We start from the raw sequence: 24,289 nt of genomic DNA on the forward strand, positions 1-24,289 counted from the left end.
AGACAAGGTAGGTGCTTTCCCATTGCTGCATATTCCAAGTGTAGAGTTTTAATGGCATTATGTTCACATCGAGGTTTCTTCATATCAGCATTAATAGAAATGATCTCAAGACTTAGCTGGTTTTTGAAGTTTTTAAAAAAAACTAGTTTTAATGAATTTCATCACCTTGAATTGATCTCTGGATCTTATAGTGAGAGTAATTCTGTTTCAGATTTTCCTGTTATATCACACCTCAACAAATTTCAAGATGTATTTCTATATTCTAAAAATGTCTATACCTTGCACAGTTTTAAAAGTAGTTCCCTCTGTGATATCAAACGATTGCGGTTTCTATAGTGACAGCTCATACCTCGGGACTTGTATGTCAGAACGGCAGATGCGCCACATAATCCGAGGCGGATGATAAATGGATTTGATATGATGAAGCTTTCTGTGTGAGTCTCCAATGTTAGGACTTTGTAACGATCAGTATGACATAGTAATAGGCTGAATTTTGTCTTAATAACTTCAAGATCTATAGAAAAAGTACCTATAGAACAGGAGGAGGAAATGCATCCTGGATGGTACACCATCTGTCATCACAAGACATCATACACACCCACTCATCACCCACTAATTCACTAGGGGCAGAGTTTAAAAAAGCTATTTCATTTACCTGCATGTTTTTGCGGAGGTACAGTAGCAGGAAAACCAGGAGAACATGGGTAGAACATGTTAGAACTTTACTTAGACGGCACCCCCAAGCCCAGGATCGGACCAGGAACCCTGGCGCTCTGGAGCTGTTTACTCTGGAAATTGGAGCTGTGAAGCAGCAATGCTACCAGCTGCAACACCATGTCAATTAATTTCAACATAAAAAAACACCTCAATGAGAACAACATACTGTTCCCTCGTAGTCCACTTTATCAGTGATGGCTCTGAGATGCTTTTTCTTTGCACCATGCTTGTACAGTGTGGTTATTTGAATCACCATAACCTTCCTATCAACAGTGCTGATAAAGTTCTGAGACATGCTTTCTAATGATCGATGAACATTACTCGAAGCTCTTGACCTGTACCTGTATGATATTATGCGTTGCTGCATTGCCTTGCCACCTGATTCGCTGACATGAATGAACAGAAGTGTTCCTAAGTTCCTAATAAAGTGGCAGGTATATGAATAAATACAGAGATACATTTCTATACCACGTTACGATATTCAAGCTTCTTGTTCAAGGAACAATCCACAGATTTTTAAGTTTTAAAGATGAGCAGGTTCCATTTTTTGTGTGTGTTTAAAGCAATCCAACGGTTTTCACAGAGTAAAGGTTCATGATGACTATTTATTCCTGATCTTGAACTCTTTTTCTTCCACAGAGAGCCATGCCTTTCCAAGAACTCACAAGAGGGTTGTCTCACTTTGGCCTCCGTGCTTCTCTACGTAGACGTCTGGGGAGAAACCACACGTTGACGCTGAGCAGGCCTCTCATCTTCACTAAGGTAAAGAGACCTTCATGTGTAACTTCTCTACAGTTGGCTGTAAAATGTTCAGATAAGATTATAGTGGTCTTTTCCCGACTTAATAGAAGTTGAGATAAAAGCTAAAGGCTTTTTATTAACCATACAATGCAGCTATTGTCCTTTTTAGATTACTGTTGTTATTTTTTTTTCCTTATGGCTTTTGTATTCTTTATAACTCTATTGGACCTGATTTTGGAAATTGCTTGATGCTTTTTAAAAGCTTTAAATATTTAATATTTTAATATGTCTAAAGTAACCTTTTTGGACAAGCCTAATTATATCTTGTACATTTTCTATGCTAAATATATAGCATCGACTAGCAGTAAAGTTGTTTCGCAGCAACGTTTTTTATTCTCTGAAGTACACACACTTCCTCCTGTGGCATGTTGCTATAGCAAGACTTCCTGGTTTACAAGGGAGTTTCATTTTAGTCATAGGCGACGGGTGGTTCAGACATATATCAGAGACAACTCATGTTTTTGTAAAGTACCTAAAATTCTTCTCATGCTAAGACTATGTCTCTGAAACCGAGCGATGCCGGCGAAGCTGGTGGACTCCAGGTAGGATACGAGAGGTCTTGTTTGTTTCTGCACTCGAATGCAAAGGTGTAACTCGTCCGTGTGGAAAAACAGCTAAAAAAATCATTATTATTAGCAAGAAAGAAACTTGAATATGGAAGAAATAGTGAAAAAGAACAGACTTTAATCAGTAGATAGACAATTTTATACATCTTTGCTAAAAATCTATAGCTATAGTGTGAGGAATTTCTTAACATTGGCAGACGTTAGCTTAATTCCATTCGTTTGTGAGTTCGGAGATGTGCTCACATTATTTGGACTTATTTACTTTTTTATTTGGCTAGTTCTTCATTTCTAACCTCGGCTTTTGCCTTCTTTACCCTTTTTGTCTTGGACTTGAAGAGTTAACACACATAAATGTTCAGTTATATGGATCTTGAAGCTGACGAATTGATTTGAATTTTATACATTTCACATAAAATAAAAGTTTTTTTCCTCTTCTGTAAAAAAACAACCCCAAAAAACAAAAAACAACAACCTATAATTTTGAAACACACAGAAACGCACATTTTATGTAAATTAGGTCAAAGCTGGAGTGTCCGGGATCCCCAGGGAAATGTTGGTGATTTAAAAATTTCAAACAAATCACAATATTTTAAGGTTTTATTTAAACGATTAAATGTTTTATAAGATGATGTTCTACACTTGATGAACAAGGATAAATATTCAGGCAAAATTGAAGCTAGATATGCTCCATTCATGATGTATTGGAGTAGTAAAATTGGAAATTTCCAAGCTGTAATAATGTCATTTCCCACTTCAGCAGAATCAACAGCACTTCTAGAGACACGTTCGTTTCGTACTTTCCTAATATAGTAAACTTTAAAGATTTAAACAACATTTTGGATTTAAAAAAATGACAGAACAGCAAGAACAGCGGAGCAGCAGACTATATAAGTAGCTTTAGCAACAAGCTAGCCAGCTAATATTAGCGATATCTCATCCTGTTGTCGATTACGTACTGTGTCTATCTACTAATTATCTCTATTTATTAACGGTTCCTTTATTAACTAAAGCCATTACTGATTTTAAGTCTATTAAAAATCGAGGGGAACGTTACATTTTACTGTTCACAGTTTGATTTTATGTCGCTATGATAGCAGGGAAGGAACTTTAACTGTATTCCATGTAATTTCACTTCACCTCATGGATGTGTATACCAGATGGATGTGATTTTTTTTTTTTGCACGATTACATAGCTTTCTATTCAATTCAATTCAATTCAGTTTTTGTGTAGCCGGGTTAACAATTGACATAGTTACAAAGCAGCTTTACAGGAATATAAAAATCAAGACTATAAATGCTAACGTTTCAAATTGATATGTATATTTATCCTTAATGAGCTGAAGAGTCTGGTTACAAATCATTTTCTTTCTATAACGGTGTACCGTATTATATATATATATATATATATATATATATAATTTGGTTAAACATTTGCACTTGACTGTTGTGTTTGTACATATATACAGTGTAGATTTAGTATATTTATATATAGGGTAATATTTCGATTCATTAGACTCGTTTCTGTTGATGACATCAAATTTCACCCATTTTTACAAGCGCCTGCTTTTCCCTGGAAATCCACGTTGCTTCATCTTTGAACCAATTTCCAGAAAATTTCGGAGATTTGGAATTTCAAGTGTTATATTTAGGGTTCTGTGTTTTTAACACAAGTCGCAAGTTTTACTCCTAGCTTAGATCAAAACAAAGACAATTTACAGTAGATAAGTTATTACACTAAAATACAGTTAAATGTGTAGAATTCAAATATGTGAAATTCATATTCACTTTTATCAGCTTCCAAGCTACAAATAATTTTATTTAGGTTTTTATTTAACTTTGAATCTCCGTTCTGTTAAAATCTCTACTTCTGTTCCCTTCCGTCTTACTGACTTTCTTTCTCTTCAGTCTCCTCATTCATAAAATTTGTGGCTTCTACATGAACAGAAGTTTTTTTTTTGTAAATAGAATTTGTTGTTGTTGTTGTTGTAAAAATATGTCTGTGCTAAAAAATTTTAAAAATTAAAAGTTTCGAAGCACAACAAGAGTGTGCGTTGCTCCTATGAGATTGATGACTACAATCACTACATTGATGTATAGCGCTGACTCATCTAACCTCGTCTCTTTTTATCCACTGTAATTTTCTCCCCACCTACAGACACTGACAGTCTCAGATGGAGGTGAGTTATGAATTAATAATGTATTAGTAATGAGAACAAACAGCGTGCAGCTTGTTATTGTGCTTCCACTTTACTGGGAAAATCATCAGCGGATCGTTAACTCTGTTATTGTTATCGTTACTTACTATTTCAGTGAAAAACAGTACATTTATATTCATACATGTCTCGTAACATGTATCATGTAACTCTGATCATTTATATAATAAGACTTTAAAAGGTGAATAAAATTATTTAAGGTTACTATTCAGTTCTCAATGAGTTTTTTTTTTTTTTTACTGCGTAAAAAACACACTGCTTTTGTGTCTCACATGTGACATCCGCATCGCATGCTGGAAGTCACAGTATGAGCCTTTGAGTCTGGCATTGACCTGTTTACATCCTGTTTGGGGTGCAGATGTTACCACAATGACTTCCTCCATTAGTTCATTATGAATGTAAGCTAGATAAAGGCAGAAAGACTGGAAGACTGATCGAGCTAAAAGAAACCATGTGACTCCCCAGAAATGAATTCATCTCCTCCAGCAATACCGTAGCACTTCCGTTATAAAGCTAGCAGGTTATCGTGTAAGACTTAAAGTCACAGTTATTCTGGTGTTAGAGCTGATTTTTACAGCCATCAGCTTTTATTATTACTTCCCCAAAATGAAATCAGAAGCAAGCCTACACTGTGTGCTGGAATCCAAATATCCTAAAGAGGTTTTATACAGAGTTATGGTAAAATACAAACAAACAACAGAGGAGTCACATGTGAGACATGTTCATCACCGATTAGGAAATAAAATGCATCATTATTATGATCTCATCATGTATTAATGAAACGGTGCATTCTTCAAATTTCACTTTATTTGCCATTAGTATCATTAATATCATTAATATCATTAGTATCATTAATATCATTAGTATCATTAATATCATTAATATCATTAGTATCATTAATATCATTAGTATCATTAATATCATTAGTATCATTAATAACATTAATATCATTAGTATCATTATTAACATTAGTCTGTAATTGCTTTCCCTTTAAAGGCCGACACATAATTTAGTTGCACCCTGTGACAATGAGAATTAAGAATCTATCTATCTATCTATCTATCTATCTATCTATCTATCTATCTATCTATCTGTCTATCTGTCTATCTATCTATCTATCTATCTATCTATCTATCTATCTATCTATCATGAGTCTATCTATCTATCTATCTATCTATCTATCTATCTATCTATCTATCTATCTATCATGAGTCTATCTATCTATCTATCTATCTATCTATCTATCTATCTATCTATCTATCTATCTATCTATCTATCTATCTATCTATCATGAGTCTATCTATCTATCTATCTATCTATCTATCTATCTATCTATCTATCTATCTATCTATCTATCTATCTATCTATCTATCTATCTATCTATCATGAGTTAGTCTGTCTATCTATCTATCTATCTATCTATCTATCTATCTATCTATCTATCTATCTATCTATCTATCTATCTATCTATCTATCTATCCATCCATTTTGTTCATAGTGAGTTGTGGAATAAAATTATTATAAAAAAGCCAAACCTGACAGAGCCCACAATAAGAGAAACACCCTTAAACCCTATCAGACCAGTCAGCAGTTTCTCCTTCATGTAACTACATTCCTTTTTGTTTAGATTAAGAAGACTTGCTGTTGTCATTGATGTAAAACTGAATCGCAAAAGGGATTAAGGGTTTAAACAGGAGCCATGTCTGAAATGATGTCATCTTTAATAAAAAGCACATACATGTGTGAGTTGTCAAATCTCTCTCTCTTTTCGTCAGAGCTGAACACGTTGGAGCCGGTGAAGCGCACAAGCTCACAATGCTCCAATAGTAACTCCAGCCTTCCCAGTGTGCCGAGCGTCAGGGCCAGCGGGGTGGGTCATGTGGCCAGCTGGGCTGTCAGCTTTGAGAGGCTGCTTGAAGATCCACTGGGAGTGCTCTACTTCACCGTGAGTCTAAGACCTATGACTGGGGTCTTTGCCAAACAGATGCTACTAAAGAAAAAAAAAAACAATTAAAATATTTTGTTGTTGTGATGTGACTGGAAATGCATATTTTTCATTGTGGCATGAACTGGAGCTCATTCTGCTAATACCTGACTGTTCAGAGAGCTACATGACACCTTCGTAAACCCTCCATGACATACGGTTAAATTGTATGTATTCTACGTACCATTTGCCTGCAGTGTTGTCAGGACATCCTGGTGTCGATGTAACGTTGTGTTAGTTGCGTTAGGACGTTTTCCATGTGTGACGTGACGATGATTTGAAAGTCAAACATCAAAAGCAATTTTGGGTCAAAGGAAATAGACATAACCTTGTTATTACATATGTCAAGGCGTCTGTGTTTGGAAAAAAAAGAAAGCAGTTTAAATTAAGGTCTTAATTCTGTCTTCAGTTCAAATGAATGTACTTTAAATTAGTTTTGAGAGAAAATCGCTCTAATAATTTAACTACTACTGTGTCATAACATATGAGTATTCATAAAACTTTATACACAGCAAAATGATTACACTTTAAAACTTAGCTAAGGAAATAGACAGAGATGGGGGCCTCAAGTCATACGACTTAAGTCACAAATTTGAGACTTGAGACTTGCTTGACAAATATTAATAAAAGACCTGACTTGACTTTGACTTGACGTTCATGACTTGAGACTTGACTCAGACTTGAGTTAAATGACTGAGATGGGGGACTCGACTTGCCTCGAGTCAGACTTAAGTGGCAAATTTGAGACTTGAGACTTTCTTGACAAATATTAAAAAAGACTTGACTTGACTTTGACTTGATGTTCATGACTTGAGACTTACTTGTGACTTGCACATGTGTGACTTACTCCCACCTCTGGAAATAGACATATCTCAGCCTTATTGTGTCATAACAATAACTGCCTTAATCATTCATAATAATCTTATAAACAGGAATAAGTAGTGTGGTTTATTTTCGTTTTCTTTACTAGCCACCTGCTAAGAAAGTTTCCTCTTCAAAGTGAGTCAATACTGACTTTCTAAATGATGCACTTGTCTCCAATTTGCCATTTGACACTGTGTTAGTTTTGATTAAAAAAAATCCTTTAAGCAAGAACAAGTGATGCGCTTTACTTTAGACTGATAAAAAAAACGCTGCTGTTGTACAATCTTAAATGGTACCAAATTTCCTTCTTCTCATTGTTATTGTCAAATCTTTGCTACGACAGTGTTATAGACTGTTATACAGACAGAATTCCTACCAAGTGCTAAGAACAGGATCTTTTCACTGGCATCCGCTGAGATATACTTGTCTTTCTCATGTGAAAGTCAGCCTGGACATTTTTATAGCATAACATAAACTTGTTATAACATAAACTTATGTTAGCATAAAAATGTCAGTTGATTCTGTTATTTGTGCTTAACACCAAAACTGATGAAAGCACCGCAGCTCGACCGATGCTGTGTAGAATAACATTATAATCGTCAGTTGTCTGGGTAGTTTGGTGGGCGGTTGTGCAGTCTCACAGCTCCAGGTTCCATTCCCTGATTCGATCCTGAGTGGTCTGTGTGGAAATTTGCTTCTTTCTGTGTTTTGTACGGTGGCCGAGAAGTGCAAAATACGTTAACAAAACCCGAAAACAAATGATCAAATCCGAAAACAAATGAACAAATCTGAAAACAAATTAACAAATCTGAAAACAAATGGACAAATCTGAAAACAAATGGACAAATCTGAAAACAAATGAACAAATCTGAAAACAAATGAACAAATCTGAAAAAACACATTAACAAATCTGAAAACAAATGAACAAATCTCAAAACAAATGAACAAATCTGAAAACAAATTAACAAATCTGAAAACAAATGAACAAATCTGAAAACAAATGAACAAATCTGAAAACAAATTAACAAATCCGAAAACAAATGAACAAATCCGAAAACAAATGAACAAATCTGAAAACAAATTAACAAATCCGAAAACAAATGAACAAATCTGAAAACAAATTAACAAATCTGAAAACAAATGAACAAATCTGAAAACAAATTAACAAATCCGAAAACAAATGAACAAATCTGAAAACAAATGAACAAATCTGAAAAAACACATTAACAAATCTGAAAAAACAAATGAACAAATCTCAAAACAAATGAACAAATCTGAAAACAAATGAACAAATCTGAAAACAAATGAACAAATCTGAAAACAAATTAACAAATCTGAAAAAACACATTAACAAATCCGAAAACAAATGAACAAATCCGAAAACACAACAACAATCCAGACAACCCGGAAGAGGTAGGTATAATTTGTGAATGGAAACTTACCGATCATCGGACGAGACGCCTGTCACTCAAGGTATACAGTCGGTACAACAGTCTGCCGCAGGGGAAAAGTTGGAATGGATGGATGGAATGGACTACTGTGGATTAACTTTGTTATTTTCTTATATTTAAACGGAGAACTTTACACATTACACATAAGATTCCATACCTGTATATCTTGAGTGACAGGTGTCTTGTCCAATGATCGGTAAGTTTCCATTCAAAAACGATACCTACCGTTTCCGGGTTGTCTGACTTGTCGTTGTGTTTTCAGATTTGTTAATGTGTTTTGCACTTCTTGGCCACCGTAGTTTTGCATGGGTTTCTTTGAGGTTTTCCAGTTTCTTCCCACCTCTAAGTGTGACTGTTTGTGTGTGTGTGTGTGTGTGTGTGTGTGGGGGGTGGGGGGGGGGGGGGGGGGGGGGGAGATGGCATTCCATCTAGGCCACATTCACACCTCACACCCAGTGTTCCCAGGATAGGCCTCAGGTCTTTATTACACTGAACCTAAAGCAAATTGCAATGTATATATTTCTATAAAAATACTGTAAATATACAATTTTAAATGTTTCCTCCTGTATCCCAGTCCCAAGCTTTCAGACTCTAACCGGAACTTTCCAGAGGCCTACTGTATAACCATATGAGTACCTGTATTCCAAAATAAGGATGATTCCCTGATACAGTGAAGTAGAAAGGAAATGCATCTTTTATACCAAGCATTAATCTGGAGCAATGTCATGACTATAAAAAGAACATGTAGCAGCAGGAAGTGAAGATCAATCAGTTTTAATTCATTTCGAAGTGAGCGCTCAAAGTGAACCCGGATGCTTGCCAAAAAAGCTTCCTCATCAATGTGAGTCAGTCCTGGATTTCTAAATGATGCACTTCTTCATACTTCACCACTTGACAGTGTGTTAGTTTTGAAGTGAGATGTTAAGCGTCGCCAGCTTCCCTGCTGAGGCAATCGACTCACATCAGCAACTCTTTCAGAATAATAGACGTTCGCTCGCCAGGCCTTGGGCACTCGACGAGAAGCTTTTTTCCCAAACGGGTGATAAATAGAATCAGCCCACATTATGAGTCATGTTATTGTTGAACCATGTGGAGGTGTGCAGTTTGCTGGGGCATCAGTTGGGTAAAAAACATGTTCAGTGTTCAAGTGTTGGGTCTGGAGAACAACCAAGACTAGTTTTTTTGTCATCCAACAAATGTAAAGTGTGTTAATTTCTTTACGCTGCTGCACTGTTTATTTAGAGATCGTGTCTTTTGGCTGTATATAGCGAATAATCCTTAACGTTAATATGGATTATTGTAACTTGCAGGAGTTTTTGAAGTCTGAGGTCAGTGTGGAGAACATTCTGTTCTGGCTGGCGTGTGAGAATTTTCGCAAGATACCAGCCAGTAATGCTGAAAAGGTATGTTACTGGGTGCAATGTTTCTTTTTCTAGTAAGATTGATTAGTAAGGTGGTTTTTCACGCTGTGCACGTTCGCTGTGGTCTGAAAACGAACGCGAGTGCTCCAGACGCCTCTGGATTCAGACTCACTTGATTCTATCGAACCCTCCTGTATTTGTGTTCATGTTACATCATCACAAAAGTGCATCAAAAAAGAACACAACCATAATGAATTACCATATTTTTTAAGAATGATGACGAAGAAAATGATGGTTATTTTTATTATTAATATTATTTTGATGCTATTATGCACAGTAAGGCATCGTACCTCTTGTCTTCTCTATCCCATAACGTCCCCCCGGCACTCGTGCCACATGTGAGACTAATGATGTCAACACTCATGCAGGTTACTTTACTTCCTGAACACGTTCAAACCCAAATCTGAGCTGCGTTCACGTTCATCGGAATCGCAGCTCAGATTCCGGGTCAGCCGGCTCCTACTGGTAGCATTCGGTTTGGTACCACGGTTTGCTTTTGGTCCATGTGACACCTTTTTGGTCCTCTGACATCTCCTTCCTGTCAATCAGAAAAATACTAGCCAATAGCAGACATCTCTGAGCTCCTGTATGCAGAACGCTTTCCTGTGAACTTGCTAAGCTGCCCTGTGAAGCTTCAAGAGCTCAATAAGGCAACAGTTCAGTAAAACAATTGAGCAACAGTTCAGTAAAAAAAAAAGTGCATATTCTAATATATGATAACTACATTGAATATAATAATTAAAAAAAAACAACAACGTTAACTTATATCATTCAAATTTTCAAAACAGATAAGTAGTATTTCAATAGAACTGATCTCATATATCACAATACTGCAATCGATTCATTCCAGTGTACTCATTTGTTTTATTTTGTCATTTTAGCTGAACAGAGAAGCTCTCACCATCTACAACAGTTACCTGTCCAAATGCGCCAGCAATCCTATCAATATTGACGACAAGGTTCGTGTCGAGGAAAAGGATATAGAGCAGCCTCATCCTGATATCTTTCAGAAAGCCCAGGAACAGGTAACAGAACATGTTTGTCATCATATGCGTAATCTCCTGTATAACCTACAGTTTCTTAGACAAGTTTCTTAGTGAAGGTCATAACACACTCATACACACACTACAGTTTCAGTTACATTGACAAAAGACAGTATTATACACTTGGACTTTATCTCATGGAGGTATCTTTTTTCCTTGCTATTCTTTAGTATTTGTTGCTGTCGCACAGATGACTGCTTAAAAGTGTCAGATAAGAAAGATACGATCGAGACAGAATATGTAGCATTGATACACAGGATTAGGGTTAGGATTAGGATTAGACTTCTCTCAATCTCTGAGTCTGCATTTATTCTGAATTTCCTATACCATATTTTATTGCTAGGGCACCAAGATTACTCAAAACTTATCATTAGGATCATCACCCCATTTAAAACAGTACTTAATCTCCTACAATAGGTTTGCATTGTCTGGTGTTTCACTTTAAAACCGATGACCCGTTCTAACTGCCCGATCTTTTATTGTTCGATCTTGTTACATACCAAAACGACATTTTTGCTCTAAATCAAAGAATCTACATTTACAGCAATGATTCAGTATCTGTGCTAGACATAATCTGAGGAAACTATTTTTTTCTCTCTGTTTCTACCCACAGATCTTTAAGCTGATGAAGTTTGACAGCTACACTCGCTTCGTCCGCTCACAACTCTATCAGAATTGCATGCTGGCTAACGTGGAGGGCAGATCCCTGCCAGAGATCGGCCCGTGCAATAAACTTCCCCTGACCGTTAGACACAGCAGCCCTGTGAACAGGGAGCAGCAGAAAACAGAGCAGAAATCTAAAGAGGTATAAGATAAAGCAATGAGCTATGAACCCTGTGCGTACAGCATATGTATTGTTGGAGTGAACCACAACCATAGATCGTGTTGGGGCAGGATGTTGATAATAATGACATTCAGTGGGGTCTTAATGTCTGAGGATAAGTTCACACGTTTATTGATTTTATCACTGCGAGTCTCCTGTAGCTGGATTACAAAGTCGCCAGTGGGTGACTGGTTGCCATGGTAATAACATTTATCAGTCCGTGGAGCATTTCACCTAGCATTCAAAATCAGTTTTTTTTCTCTTTAAATGACAAATTTTGGAGGGAGATTCGGATTTGTATGTAAAAATCTCGAGCAACAGTTTTGTTTGTTGATAAAACTGAACATCTCAACACGTTATATACGTTCATCTCATTTTTCGATAAATTTATTCATCAGTGTTACAGATAGCTGTTTTGAGCCTAGCTTCATTGAAATCAGATGTTATCATTTTTTTTAAAGGAATTATTTGAAGCTAGTTACCTTGTGAGATAGATGACAGTGCGGATTAAACTTTCTAAAGAACTCTTTAGTATGTGAGATAAACACAGAAGATATTAGCATTAGCTGTCCTATGTGATGCCTCTCCCCCACTCCTGAGTGGACCTCTGTATGACGTGACATACGGCTAAGTACGGTGACCCATACTCAGAATTCGTTCTCTGCATTTAACCCATCCAAAGTAGCAGTGGGCAGCCATTTATGCTGGGGAGCAGTTGGGGGGATTCGGTGCCTTGCTCAAGGGCACCTCAGTCGTGGCCGGCCTGAGACTTGAACCCACAACCTTCAACGAGTCAGACTCTCTAACCATTAGGCCACGACTGCCCTAGACAGACAGACAGACAGACAGATAGATAGACAGATAGATAGATAGATAGATAGATAGATAGATAGATAGATAGATAGATAGATAGATAGATAGATAGATAGATAGATAGATAGATAGATAGATAGATAGATTCAATTCAATTCATTTCAATTCAAGTTTATTTGTATAGCGCTTTTTACAATAGACATTGTCTCAAAGCAGCTTTACAGAACATAAACACAGAGCAGAAGGTAAACATAATTAATGATAAAGGAATTAACGAATAATAAAAGAAATAAGAATTAACAGAATAAAAATTCTAGATTATTATTAGATGTATATAGTTCACAGTGTGTATGTATTTATTCCCCTATGAGCAAGTCTGAGATGACTCAGGCAGCAGTGGCAAGGAAAAACTCCCTTAAATTGGTAAAGGAAGAAACCTTGAGAGGAACCGGACTCAAGGGGGAACCCATCCTCATATGGGTGACACTGGGGCTGTGATTGTAATATACAGTCAGTTAAATGTTGTATTGGTGTGAGGTTCAAGGACTTCTGATCTCCTGAGTACCACAGAGTCTAACTGGAGATGTCTCAGGATTCTTAGAGTCGGCCTCGGCTCAGTGGACGTCCAAAGGCTTCGTCCCACAGAGGACGTTGGGAGCTGGTACAGTGTCTGGATGCCTCGGGATGGGTACAATAGATAGATAGATAGATAGATAGATAGATAGATAGATAGATAGATAGATACTTTATTGATCCCAGAGGAAATTCAAGCGTCCTGTAGCAACATACAGAGAAATAAGATCATCACAAACATGATAGTGTATATAACGCTTGTTATAGTTCCTACATCTAGAAAAGTGCACAAATCAGCAGAACATGAGTTTATATCAGTTTCACTTGAATCGTTGGTCAATCAAAACAGTTCAATAGTATTTCAGCAGAATTCCACGAGATCTGTTCTATTTGTTAATATATTGTACTTGGTTGAGCTCTGCCTCATCTTTCATGTACTGATTAGCAAAATGACCCTTTTTTGTAGAAGGGAAAGGTCAAGTTAGGCAAGACTGCAGGAGGGGAGACAGATAATGTGGTAGAGAGGAAGAAGACAACCCTGCAAGGGAAAATGAGCTGGGAGAAGCGAAAAGAAAAGAGAGCATCCTGGGGAGGTGAGTTACTATATATTGTAAACGGCCAAGGACTCCATTTGATGTATCAGAGAATCAGGGTGAGGTTAAATGAATTGTTTATCTGTATTTTATTACAGAACCACAAATGACAGGGAGACCTGGATCCGTACACAGCACAGAGGTGAGCTGACATGAGCTTCCCTCTATCTATGTAGATCAGAGAGAGATTTGTTGAGAAAGACTTGATGTGCTGTAATGTGTATGTGTGTATATGTGTCGGTACAGGTGGAACGGTTAGTAGCTCGTTCTACTGACTCGGCCGATAAGTACTGCTGCGTGTTTTTACCCGATGGCACTGCCTCACTGACCCCTGCTCGTCCTGGGATCACGATCCGCCGCATGCTCACAGGCCTGTGTGAGAAAAGAGGGCTTCCTCTGTCTGACATCATCATCTACCTCCAGGGCAAAGACAAGGTGTGTTCTTTCTACGCCTTATCTTCTCATCTTTATACATTCGCTTTGTTTCGCTTCTACCTTCTTACCGAGCTCGAATTCCACAGCAACCACTTTCTCTGGAGCAAGATAGCTCAGTGTTGAAGGACCAGCAGGTTCACCTGGAGCTGCGGGTGACGTTTGCGTGAGTGTTTACATCTTACCTTTTTGGTACCTATCGGTTAGATATGAACGTCTTGAGCTCATAGTATAACAAGTGACTCTGTTAGAGAGGTCAGACATCTGCTTCTGTAGAGTAGATCCACGATTTATCTGAGAGAGATGTTTTGGTTCTTCACTAATGAAACAGACTGGCAATGACTCATTGGGGGAATTTGTACCACATTTTGCCACATACGTACTGTACAGTATATACCAACCAAACACACTTTCTTCTGCATCCAAAGGCATCTTTTTGATCTCCTGCTCATGTGACATTACATTACAGCTCAATACACTTAGAAGAACATACTTTCAGCCCTCTTCTGCATACAGACCAAATATTGTTGACAGAGCAGAAGAGATGATGGGATGAGATGTACTTTTATTAATCCCCCATAGAGGAAATTCACCCTCTATTAGAAATAGATATGCTAAGCCAGTGTTGCTCTCTTGGACTCTCAGCCGTGTCATTGGCTGGCGGTGGTATTGTCTGGAATTGAACTTAAGTTGAGCTTTTCTGTTTTGGTTTATTTTATCAGAATGTTCTGCATCATGCATTTATCATAGCAGAAAATCCCAGACTGCATTCTAGGGGCAGTGGTACCTCAGTGGTCAAGGCCGTTGGACTACCGATTGGAAGGTTGTGAGTTTGAATCCCGGGGCCACCAAGCTGCCACTCAATTGCTTATCTGTATAAATGTAAGCTGCTCAGGAAAAGGTCATCTGCCAAATGATGTAAATATACATACGGAGTGAAGAATCCATTCAGCCCAAAATGAGTTAATAATTGAGTTTGAGAAATATATTATTTGTCAAATCTCTGCTTTTCACAAACTTTTAGCTTTTAAACGTGATTTCGCCATCGCAACTTGAGTTTGTCACTTTCTCCTGAAAACTCAATGTTCCTCCCAAACTCCTGCACTCACCGTTTGATTGACGGGTCTACCTTGTTGACAGTAAAAATGCAAATGCGCCGCAGAGGTGTCTATTTCTGGCCGATTTGTAGCATGAGGATAAGAAAATGCAACCGAAAAGGAGAGGATTGGTAATTCTACATAAACATCAACCAGGCTGATAAAATCTAGGCAACAGGAGAAGGTTGTAAAAATAAAACCTAATATGATATTATAAATCGTACATCGGTTACAACATCCGAATATATTTACAAATATTATTTACATTACTTTAATATTTATGTCCTTCAGTGTGTCTCCCAACACATCACAAATATCATATACATATAAAGTAAACTTCATGGGTCCTAAATTTGAACCCTGTGGTTCTCCAATTCTTCCTCATCCAGTCTAATTCAGAGTAACCTTTTCCACCTCACTGAATGTTCACTCAAGTCCAGTGCTTTAGGGCAGAAGTGTTCCAATCTGGGGAACATTGTGTCTCTGCAGTAAAGCTGCTGCGTCCAGCTCTCAACCTGATTAGACGCTAAAGAGGTAGAAATAGAGCACGCACTTTAACAACGACTTGATGTTTTGCCAAATGTAAAAGTGTTGACATTAGCTGATAGTAATTCATTCTAGATTAATTTTATGAGCTATTATGTTGTGTTAAAGCTGTAGTTCTTAATGAAACTCTAAGAAGTGACCATAAGGGATAATTTAATATTATTAAAAAAAAAATAATAAAAATTCATTGAGCATAGACATAGAAATGCATTTAATAAAAAAATCCTAGAAGCAGTCTGATTACTCACCAAGCAGTATTTTTTAATGAACGTATATTAGCAAGGGAATACATTTTAAGACCGATCTTATAAGCTTCAAACCAGAAATGAACTCCGTATCAGCAGACTGCACCATGTATGAAGCGCCTGAAGTTAACACGTATTTCATTGAACACATGAAATATGAAATCCTGCCGAAATGCATTAAAAGGGTCTAATTCTGGAATAGCAGCTCCAGTCATTCGGCCATGTGTGCAGTAAAAAAAACAAAAAAAAAAAAAACCAACCGTCTGCTATGACTGTGAGCCAGCTAATCTGTAAACGGTTCTTAAACACTTCAGGTTCCTCTTAACACTTTATTATTTGTGCGCACATGCACAGCGGCCGAGGTCACTGCACGGTAATCTCAGTGGGTGTGCTCGGAGCAGTGCTGTATTAGTGTTTACTTCACTCTGTTCGGTTGCTGATTAGAACTATTATGGTGAAAGCGTCATAATGTTTCGTGTGCAAGAATTTTCATGCTTCTGCTTCCTTTGTTCAAGAGTTAAACAACGACCGGCGGTTTATTTTTGTAGCTTTTATTTTCACCTTCTGTTTTTATTTCAATGCAGTAGTAAGAAGAAAAAGAAGAAGAAGAAGAAGAAGAAGAGGAATAAAAATTCTTGTAACTTATAAAGCTGACGAAACTGAAAACCAGTTTCTTTTTTTTTTCCATTTATTGTCTTCTCTTGTCCACAGTTTAAGATGATCAAATTGTCTTTGCTGGATCGTTCCCCCACTTCTTTCTTAATTCTGGCCAGGACTTTAGTGTTTGACTGAAGAACGTGTTCAGAAACTAGGAAGAAACAAACAGAAGAGACAAAAAAAAATGCCACATGCCACAGAGCAACAAAAGTCACAGACAGCGACCACAAACTGAAACATGACAAGGTCGAAACTGCTGCCCTCAAATATCAACAGCTAGAAATAATAAGAGAGCAAAAACCCATGTGCTTTCTGAGGTTTATGCCAAAGTGCCAAAGTAAATGCCAGGTCATTATGAAAATGCCAAATTCATCAGTTTGCAAAATTGTAGATTAATAGATACGTCTTGGAGGTGCGTTCACTTCCTGCTGTATTTCTTTTTTATTCACTTCCCAATTCCTGTCATGTAACAGCTAACAATTGGGGGATGGTGTGTGTGTGTGTGTGTGTGTGTGTGTGTGTGTGTGTGTGTGTGTGTGTGTGTGTTTATGTGTGTTTATGTGTGTGTGGTGTGTGTTTATGTGTGTGTGGTGTGTGTGTGTGTGTGTGTGAAGCCGAACACATGTTCATCCAAAATATTTGAAAAGTCAGACATTCGCATCTTTGAATCTATCTCTCATCTTCCACATACATTCCATACAGATGCCCATCATTGGATAATATCGCTGTGATTGACAGGGAGAGATTATGTCCCTCCCACTCTGCCTTTGAGCCACAGAAAACTGTGGAATTGAACTCGCAACTACCTCTAAACAAAAGGGTGAACGTTTTCCTATTGCGCCACTCAAGAACCCAATATTGCACTTCTTGAACACAGCCTTTCCTGTTCATCTCATGACCAAAGTATCATCCGCTGCAGGCGTACATTAAAAAAAAGGTTCCTCTGTATTCTATATTTCTATATCTATATTTTTAAAAAGTAAATGTGCCAGGAATAACCAAGGTCACTTTTGGTTCTCCAGAGAATCGTTCAGTAAACGGTTCTTAATCTTCTTGTCATCAAGAGCATTTTATAGTCTAAAGAACCATTTTTTACTACAAAGAACCTTGGAAATGTTTCATGGATTCTGAAGGTTCTTCATCATGACAAAGAACTGTTTAAGAACCATTAATGTTTACGAGCGTACATAGGAGCTTTAGGAACAGAACCTTTTCCCAACAAATAACGGTTTTTATGTAGAACCCTTGGAGGGCGATGAAGCTTTTGTATTAAAACGGAGCTATAAATAATGCGTTAAGTGAATTTTTAATGTTGTATGTTTGTTTACATTTACAGCATTTAGCAGAAATCCTTATCCAGAGTGACTTACAACTGAGCAACTGAGGGTTAAGGGCCTTGCTCAGGGGCCCAGCAGTGGCAGCTTGGTGGGCCAATGACCTTCTGATCAGTACATCCCATTTGTAGATTATGAAGTGGAAGTGTAGATCTTTATGTAGCTGATGTGGCTATCTCTCAGCTTGTATTGTAACTCTTACTCTCTTTATCTCTGTGCACTGAAGACTTTCATATATTAATCTTGCACATTTTGTGTTTTTTTCCAGTCTGGAGGTAGCGTTCACAGGTAAGAGTGTGGCTATGGTGGCCAAATCCAACAAGACCCTACAGGAGGCGTTGGCTTCACTCCTGCAAAAATACCGTCTCCGTCCCCAGGATGTCTCCGTCACCATGGTGAGCACCGCCTGCCCATGACGGCAATGAAACATGGAATTAATTCAAGTAGAAAAACAGTTTTCATCACCTTACACTTCCAAGGTTGCCAGATCTTTACTTTTGAACTATTTGTTGGATTTTTTGTTCATCCATTATAACAACTCCATTAAAAAAAACAAAAACTTCAGAAACCGAAAAAAGAATCAGGGAATAAAAAAATTTATACTGATATTTTTTTTGGTCAATGATGCACTATAAAAAAATCAAAAGGGAATCAAAAGAAAGTGAAGAAGAATAAGATTATACATATAATTGTGCTCTAACATGTTACCTATATATTAAACCTGGTTAATTTGTGATTTTTTTTTTTAAAGTCCGATGCAGCAGATCATAGGATCATACTGTTCCTCCTGTCACGCAAGAAAACTTAGACTGTATTTCAGTCGTGCTTAGAGTCATGCTTAATTAGAGTCATGCTTAATTAGAGTCATGCTTAAATAGAGTCATGCTTAATTACAGTAGAGTCTTACCTAAGACTCTAATCCTAAATTTTTATTAAAACTCCTACATACGTGCGTCAATCCTAATACAGCCTAAAGAGTCTATTTCACTCAGAACTTAAATGATGACGGTATACACACAGATTTGCGTGATGTTCCTTCACATCTCATGTCACTCTGCCACCTCTGTTCTTTCAGAAAGAAAGCAAAGAGCCGGTAAACATGACCACAGTCGTCACCAGCCTGGCCAACAAGACACTAATCCTGGACAAAGTAAAAGGTATTTGTCCAATAACACACAATCTGTATAATGACAGCAACCTGATATCATGACAGAAGCCCAGTTCACATTAACTACTAGCTACAGAGCACCAGGAGGTGTATTGTTGTTCGTTACTACTACAATTACTACCAATGGGGTTCGTTATTGATGCCCTGACTCATTTAAAATTAGACAATCAAAGATTCAAGAATTTGTAAGTATTTTTGTTTTTATCTAGCCTTCTAGAGGCAATATATTTTAAGAAAGGTCACACGGATGCTCCTGTCTTCAAAGTAAATGGTGATATCGAACCATTTCAGCTCTCTGTGATGCCCAGAGTGCTTGTTGTTAAGCAGCTAAAGTATGAAGATCTTCTAAATCTAAAATTCTGAGTAAGGTTATGGAAAGTTATTGAAAGCATATCGAAAGCTGAGTTAAGCTGAAAGCTGACTGACTCGTTACATATCAGACTTGCGGAGATAAAATCGTTCGTACGTCCCATTAGTCCATTTCTATTCTGCGGCATCATGGAATGCGGGGACTGGTGTCTGGTGTTGGAGCCTCCGGGAAACCAGAATCCAGCCCCGATGCAGGGAAAGAAGACAGACAGGGACTTTATTAATAAAATAACAAAAGCTACAGACTCATGAAAACACTAGGGGCAAAACTGTGTGTAACAAGAACACTGCAAATATACAACGGAGAACACGGAGAGCAATGAGGACTCGGCAAAATACACACGCGAGACAACAGGGGTAAAAGAGGGAGGGTAATTCTATCTATCTATCTATCTATCTATCTATCTATCTATCTATCTATCTATCTATCTATCTATCTATCTATCTATCTATCTATCTATCATGAGTTAATCTATCTATCTATCTATCTATCTATCTATCTATCTATCTATCTATCTATCTATCTATCTATCTATCATGAGTTAATCTATCTATCTATCTATCTATCTATCTATCTATCTATCTATCTATCTATCTATCTATCTATCTATCTATCTATCATGAGTAAGTCTATCTATCTATCTATCTATCTATCTATCTATCTATCTATCTATCTATCTATCTATCTATCTATCTATCTATCATGAGTTAGTCTATCTATCTATCTATCTATCTATCTATCTATCTATCTATCTATCTATCTATCTATCTATCTATCTATCTATCTATCATGAGTTAATCTATCTATCTATCTATCTATCTATCTATCTATCTATCTATCTATCTATCTATCTATCTATCTATCTATCTATCTATCTATCTATCTATCTATCTATCTATCATGAGTTAATCTATCTATCTATCTATCTATCTATCTATCTATCTATCTATCTATCTATCTATCTATCTATCTATCTATCTATCATGAGTTAGTCTATCTATCTATCTATCTATCTATCTATCTATCTATCTATCTATCTATCTATCTATCTATCTATCTATCATGAGTAAGTCTATCTATCTATCTATCTATCTATCTATCTATCTATCTATCTATCTATCTATCTATCTATCTATCTATCTATCTATCTATCACGAGTTAGTCTATCTATCTATCTATCTATCTATCTATCTATCTATCTATCTATCTATCTATCTATCTATCTATCTATCTATCTATCTATCTATCATGAGTTAGTCTATCTATCTATCTATCTATCTATCTATCTATCTATCTATCTATCTATCTATCTATCTATCTATCTATCTATCTATCTATCTATCATGAGTTAGTCTATCTATCTATCTATCTATCTATCTATCTATCTATCTATCTATCTATCTATCTATCTATCTATCTATCTATCTATCTATCTATCTATCATGAGTTAGTCTATCTATCTATCTATCTATCTATCTATCTATCTATCTATCTATCTATCTATCTATCTATCTATCTATCATGAGTTAGTCTATCTATCTATCTATCTATCTATCTATCTATCTATCTATCTATCTATCTATCTATCTATCTATCTATCATGAGTTAATCTATCTATCTATCTATCTATCTATCTATCTATCTATCTATCTATCTATCTATCTATCTATCTATCTATCTATCATGAGTTAATCTATCTATCTATCTATCTATCTATCTATCTATCTATCTATCTATCTATCTATCTATCTATCTATCTATCTATCTATCTATCACGAGTTAGTCTATCTATCTATCTATCTATCTATCTATCTATCTATCTATCTATCTATCTATCTATCTATCTATCTATCTATCTATCTATCTATCTATCATGAGTTAGTCTATCTATCTATCTATCTATCTATCTATCTATCTATCTATCTATCTATCTATCTATCTATCTATCTATCTATCTATCTATCTATCTATCTATCATGAGTTAATCTATCTATCTATCTATCTATCTATCTATCTATCTATCTATCTATCTATCTATCTATCTATCTATCTATCTATCTATCATGAGTTAGTCTATCTATCTATCTATCTATCTATCTATCTATCTATCTATCTATCTATCTATCTATCTATCTATCTATCATGAGTTAGTCTATCTATCTATCTATCTATCTATCTATCTATCTATCTATCTATCTATCTATCTATCTATCTATCTATCTATCTATCATGAGTAAGTCTATCTATCTATCTATCTATCTATCTATCTATCTATCTATCTATCTATCTATCTATCTATCTATCTATCATGAGTTAGTCTATCTATCTATCTATCTATCTATCTATCTATCTATCTATCTATCTATCTATCTATCTATCTATCTATCTATCTATCATGAGTTAGTCTATCTATCTATCTATCTATCTATCTATCTATCTATCTATCTATCTATCTATCTATCTATCTATCTATCTATCTATCATGAGTTAGTCTGTCTATCTATCTATCTATCTATCTATCTATCTATCTATCTATCTATCTATCTATCTTTCTATCTATCTATCTATCTATCATGAGTTAGTCTATCTATCTATCTATCTATCTATCTATCTATCTATCTATCTATCTATCTATCTATCTATCTATCTATCTATCTATCTATCATGAGTTAGTCTATCTATCTATCTATCTATCTATCTATCTATCTATCTATCTATCTATCTATCTATCTATCTATCATGAGTTAGTCTATCTATCTATCTATCTATCTATCTATCTATCTATCTATCTATCTATCTATCTATCTATCTATCTATCTATCTATCTATCTATCTATCTATCTATCTATCATGAGTTAGTCTATCTATCTATCTATCTATCTATCTATCTATCTATCTATCTATCTATCTATCTATCTATCTATCTATCATGAGTTAGTCTATCTATCTATCTATCTATCTATCTATCTATCTATCTATCTATCTATCTATCTATCTATCTATCTATCTATCTATCTATCATGAGTTAATCTATCTATCTATCTATCTATCTATCTATCTATCTATCTATCTATCTATCTATCTATCTATCTATCTATCTATCTATCTATCATGAGTTAGTCTATCTATCTATCTATCTATCTATCTATCTATCTATCTATCTATCTATCTATCTATCTATCTATCTATCATGAGTTAGTCTATCTATCTATCTATCTATCTATCTATCTATCTATCTATCTATCTATCTATCTATCTATCTATCTATCTATCTATCTATCATGAGTTAGTCTGTCTATCTATCTATCTATCTATCTATCTATCTATCTATCTATCTATCTATCTATCTATCTATCTATCTATCTTTCTATCTATCTATCTATCTATCATGAGTTAGTCTATCTATCTATCTATCTATCTATCTATCTATCTATCTATCTATCTATCTATCTATCTATCTATCTATCTATCTATCTATCATGAGTTAGTCTATCTATCTATCTATCTATCTATCTATCTATCTATCTATCTATCTATCTATCTATCTATCTATCTATCTATCTATCTATCTATCTATCTATCATGAGTTAGTCTATCTATCTATCTATCTATCTATCTATCTATCTATCTATCTATCTATCTATCTATCTATCTATCTATCATGAGTTAATCTATCTATCTATCTATCTATCTATCTATCTATCTATCTATCTATCTATCTATCTATCTATCTATCTATCTATCTATCCACCTGTCCCTAGAAAAGCTTGAGAATGAATCCACTAATTAACGTAATATTTTCCTGTTTATTGTACACATAAGTTTTAATAACAGTTTATAATATAAATATAAATATACTATAATGTACCAAATCTGGAACACAGACTTCATCTCATCCTCTCAGTCGGATCAGCGGTCCTACTGCATACCACATAATGCTAATCCTTTAAGCTCAGATTTGTCACATTTGCTTCTATCATTACTTACACTTCCTTGGACTGCATTGTCTCTTACCATTGTCTGTTCCTCTCTTGCTTGAGCGGGTCACAAGAGCGACGACTGGATCCTTCCTACGGCAGAACAGGACCGGTGCCTGTGTACATAACGTCTCTATGAATTTGTGTTATATGGGTCTCTGCTGCGTAGTGTGTGAGTGAATGTGTGTGTGTGTGAGTGAATGAGAGTGTGTGTGTGTGTGCCCTGTGATGGGTTGGCACTCCGTCCAGGGTGTATCCTGCCTCGATGCCTGCTGATAGGCAAAGGCTCCCCGTGACCCGAGGTAGTTCGGATAAGCGGTAGAAAATGAATGAATGAATGAATGAATGAATGGGTCTCTGCTGCTAGTAAACTCTCTTCTACCTGGAAAAACAAAACTTCTTTTAATCGCTGCTTTAAATTCGAAGGTATCTTAAGGCGAATTTTGGAATGTAAGAAAACTTGGATGATTTTATGTAGAAAAATTACTCACTATACATATTTTAATGAATTTCTCTGTCATAATCAGGTATGGACCAAAGCCTTGCCTGCAAGATACCTCCAGTTCCGGTTTCACAGGTAAATTGATAGACGAATACGAAT

General features: G+C 36.0%; 1 protein-coding gene across 2 annotated transcripts in view; it reads left to right on the plus strand.

Annotated features, from left to right (window-relative positions):
• Positions 1–1,910: 1,910 nt before the first annotated feature.
• The window catches only part of rgs14b (regulator of G protein signaling 14b), a 23,299-nt gene continuing 920 nt past the window's right edge, over positions 1,911–24,289 (plus strand). Inside the window, exons 1-13 of one of the 2 annotated variants that reach the window (XM_027153485.2) lie at positions 1,911–2,060; positions 4,240–4,261; positions 6,073–6,242; positions 9,907–9,999; positions 10,899–11,042; positions 11,674–11,865; positions 13,736–13,862; positions 13,961–14,004; positions 14,109–14,297; positions 14,384–14,460; positions 18,442–18,568; positions 19,249–19,330; positions 24,216–24,265. In XM_027153485.2, coding sequence (XP_027009286.2) covers positions 2,016–2,060; positions 4,240–4,261; positions 6,073–6,242; positions 9,907–9,999; positions 10,899–11,042; positions 11,674–11,865; positions 13,736–13,862; positions 13,961–14,004; positions 14,109–14,297; positions 14,384–14,460; positions 18,442–18,568; positions 19,249–19,330; positions 24,216–24,265 — 1,362 coding nt within the window. In that variant the 5' untranslated portion in view covers positions 1,911–2,015. The remainder of the gene's footprint in view (positions 2,061–4,239; positions 4,262–6,072; positions 6,243–9,906; positions 10,000–10,898; positions 11,043–11,673; positions 11,866–13,735; positions 13,863–13,960; positions 14,005–14,108; positions 14,298–14,383; positions 14,461–18,441; positions 18,569–19,248; positions 19,331–24,215; positions 24,266–24,289) is intronic. The other variant, XM_047805928.1, reaches the window with a different exon arrangement.

Source organism: Tachysurus fulvidraco, chromosome 21, assembly GCF_022655615.1.
Source record: "Tachysurus fulvidraco isolate hzauxx_2018 chromosome 21, HZAU_PFXX_2.0, whole genome shotgun sequence".
Lineage (NCBI taxonomy): Eukaryota > Metazoa > Chordata > Actinopteri > Siluriformes > Bagridae > Tachysurus > Tachysurus fulvidraco.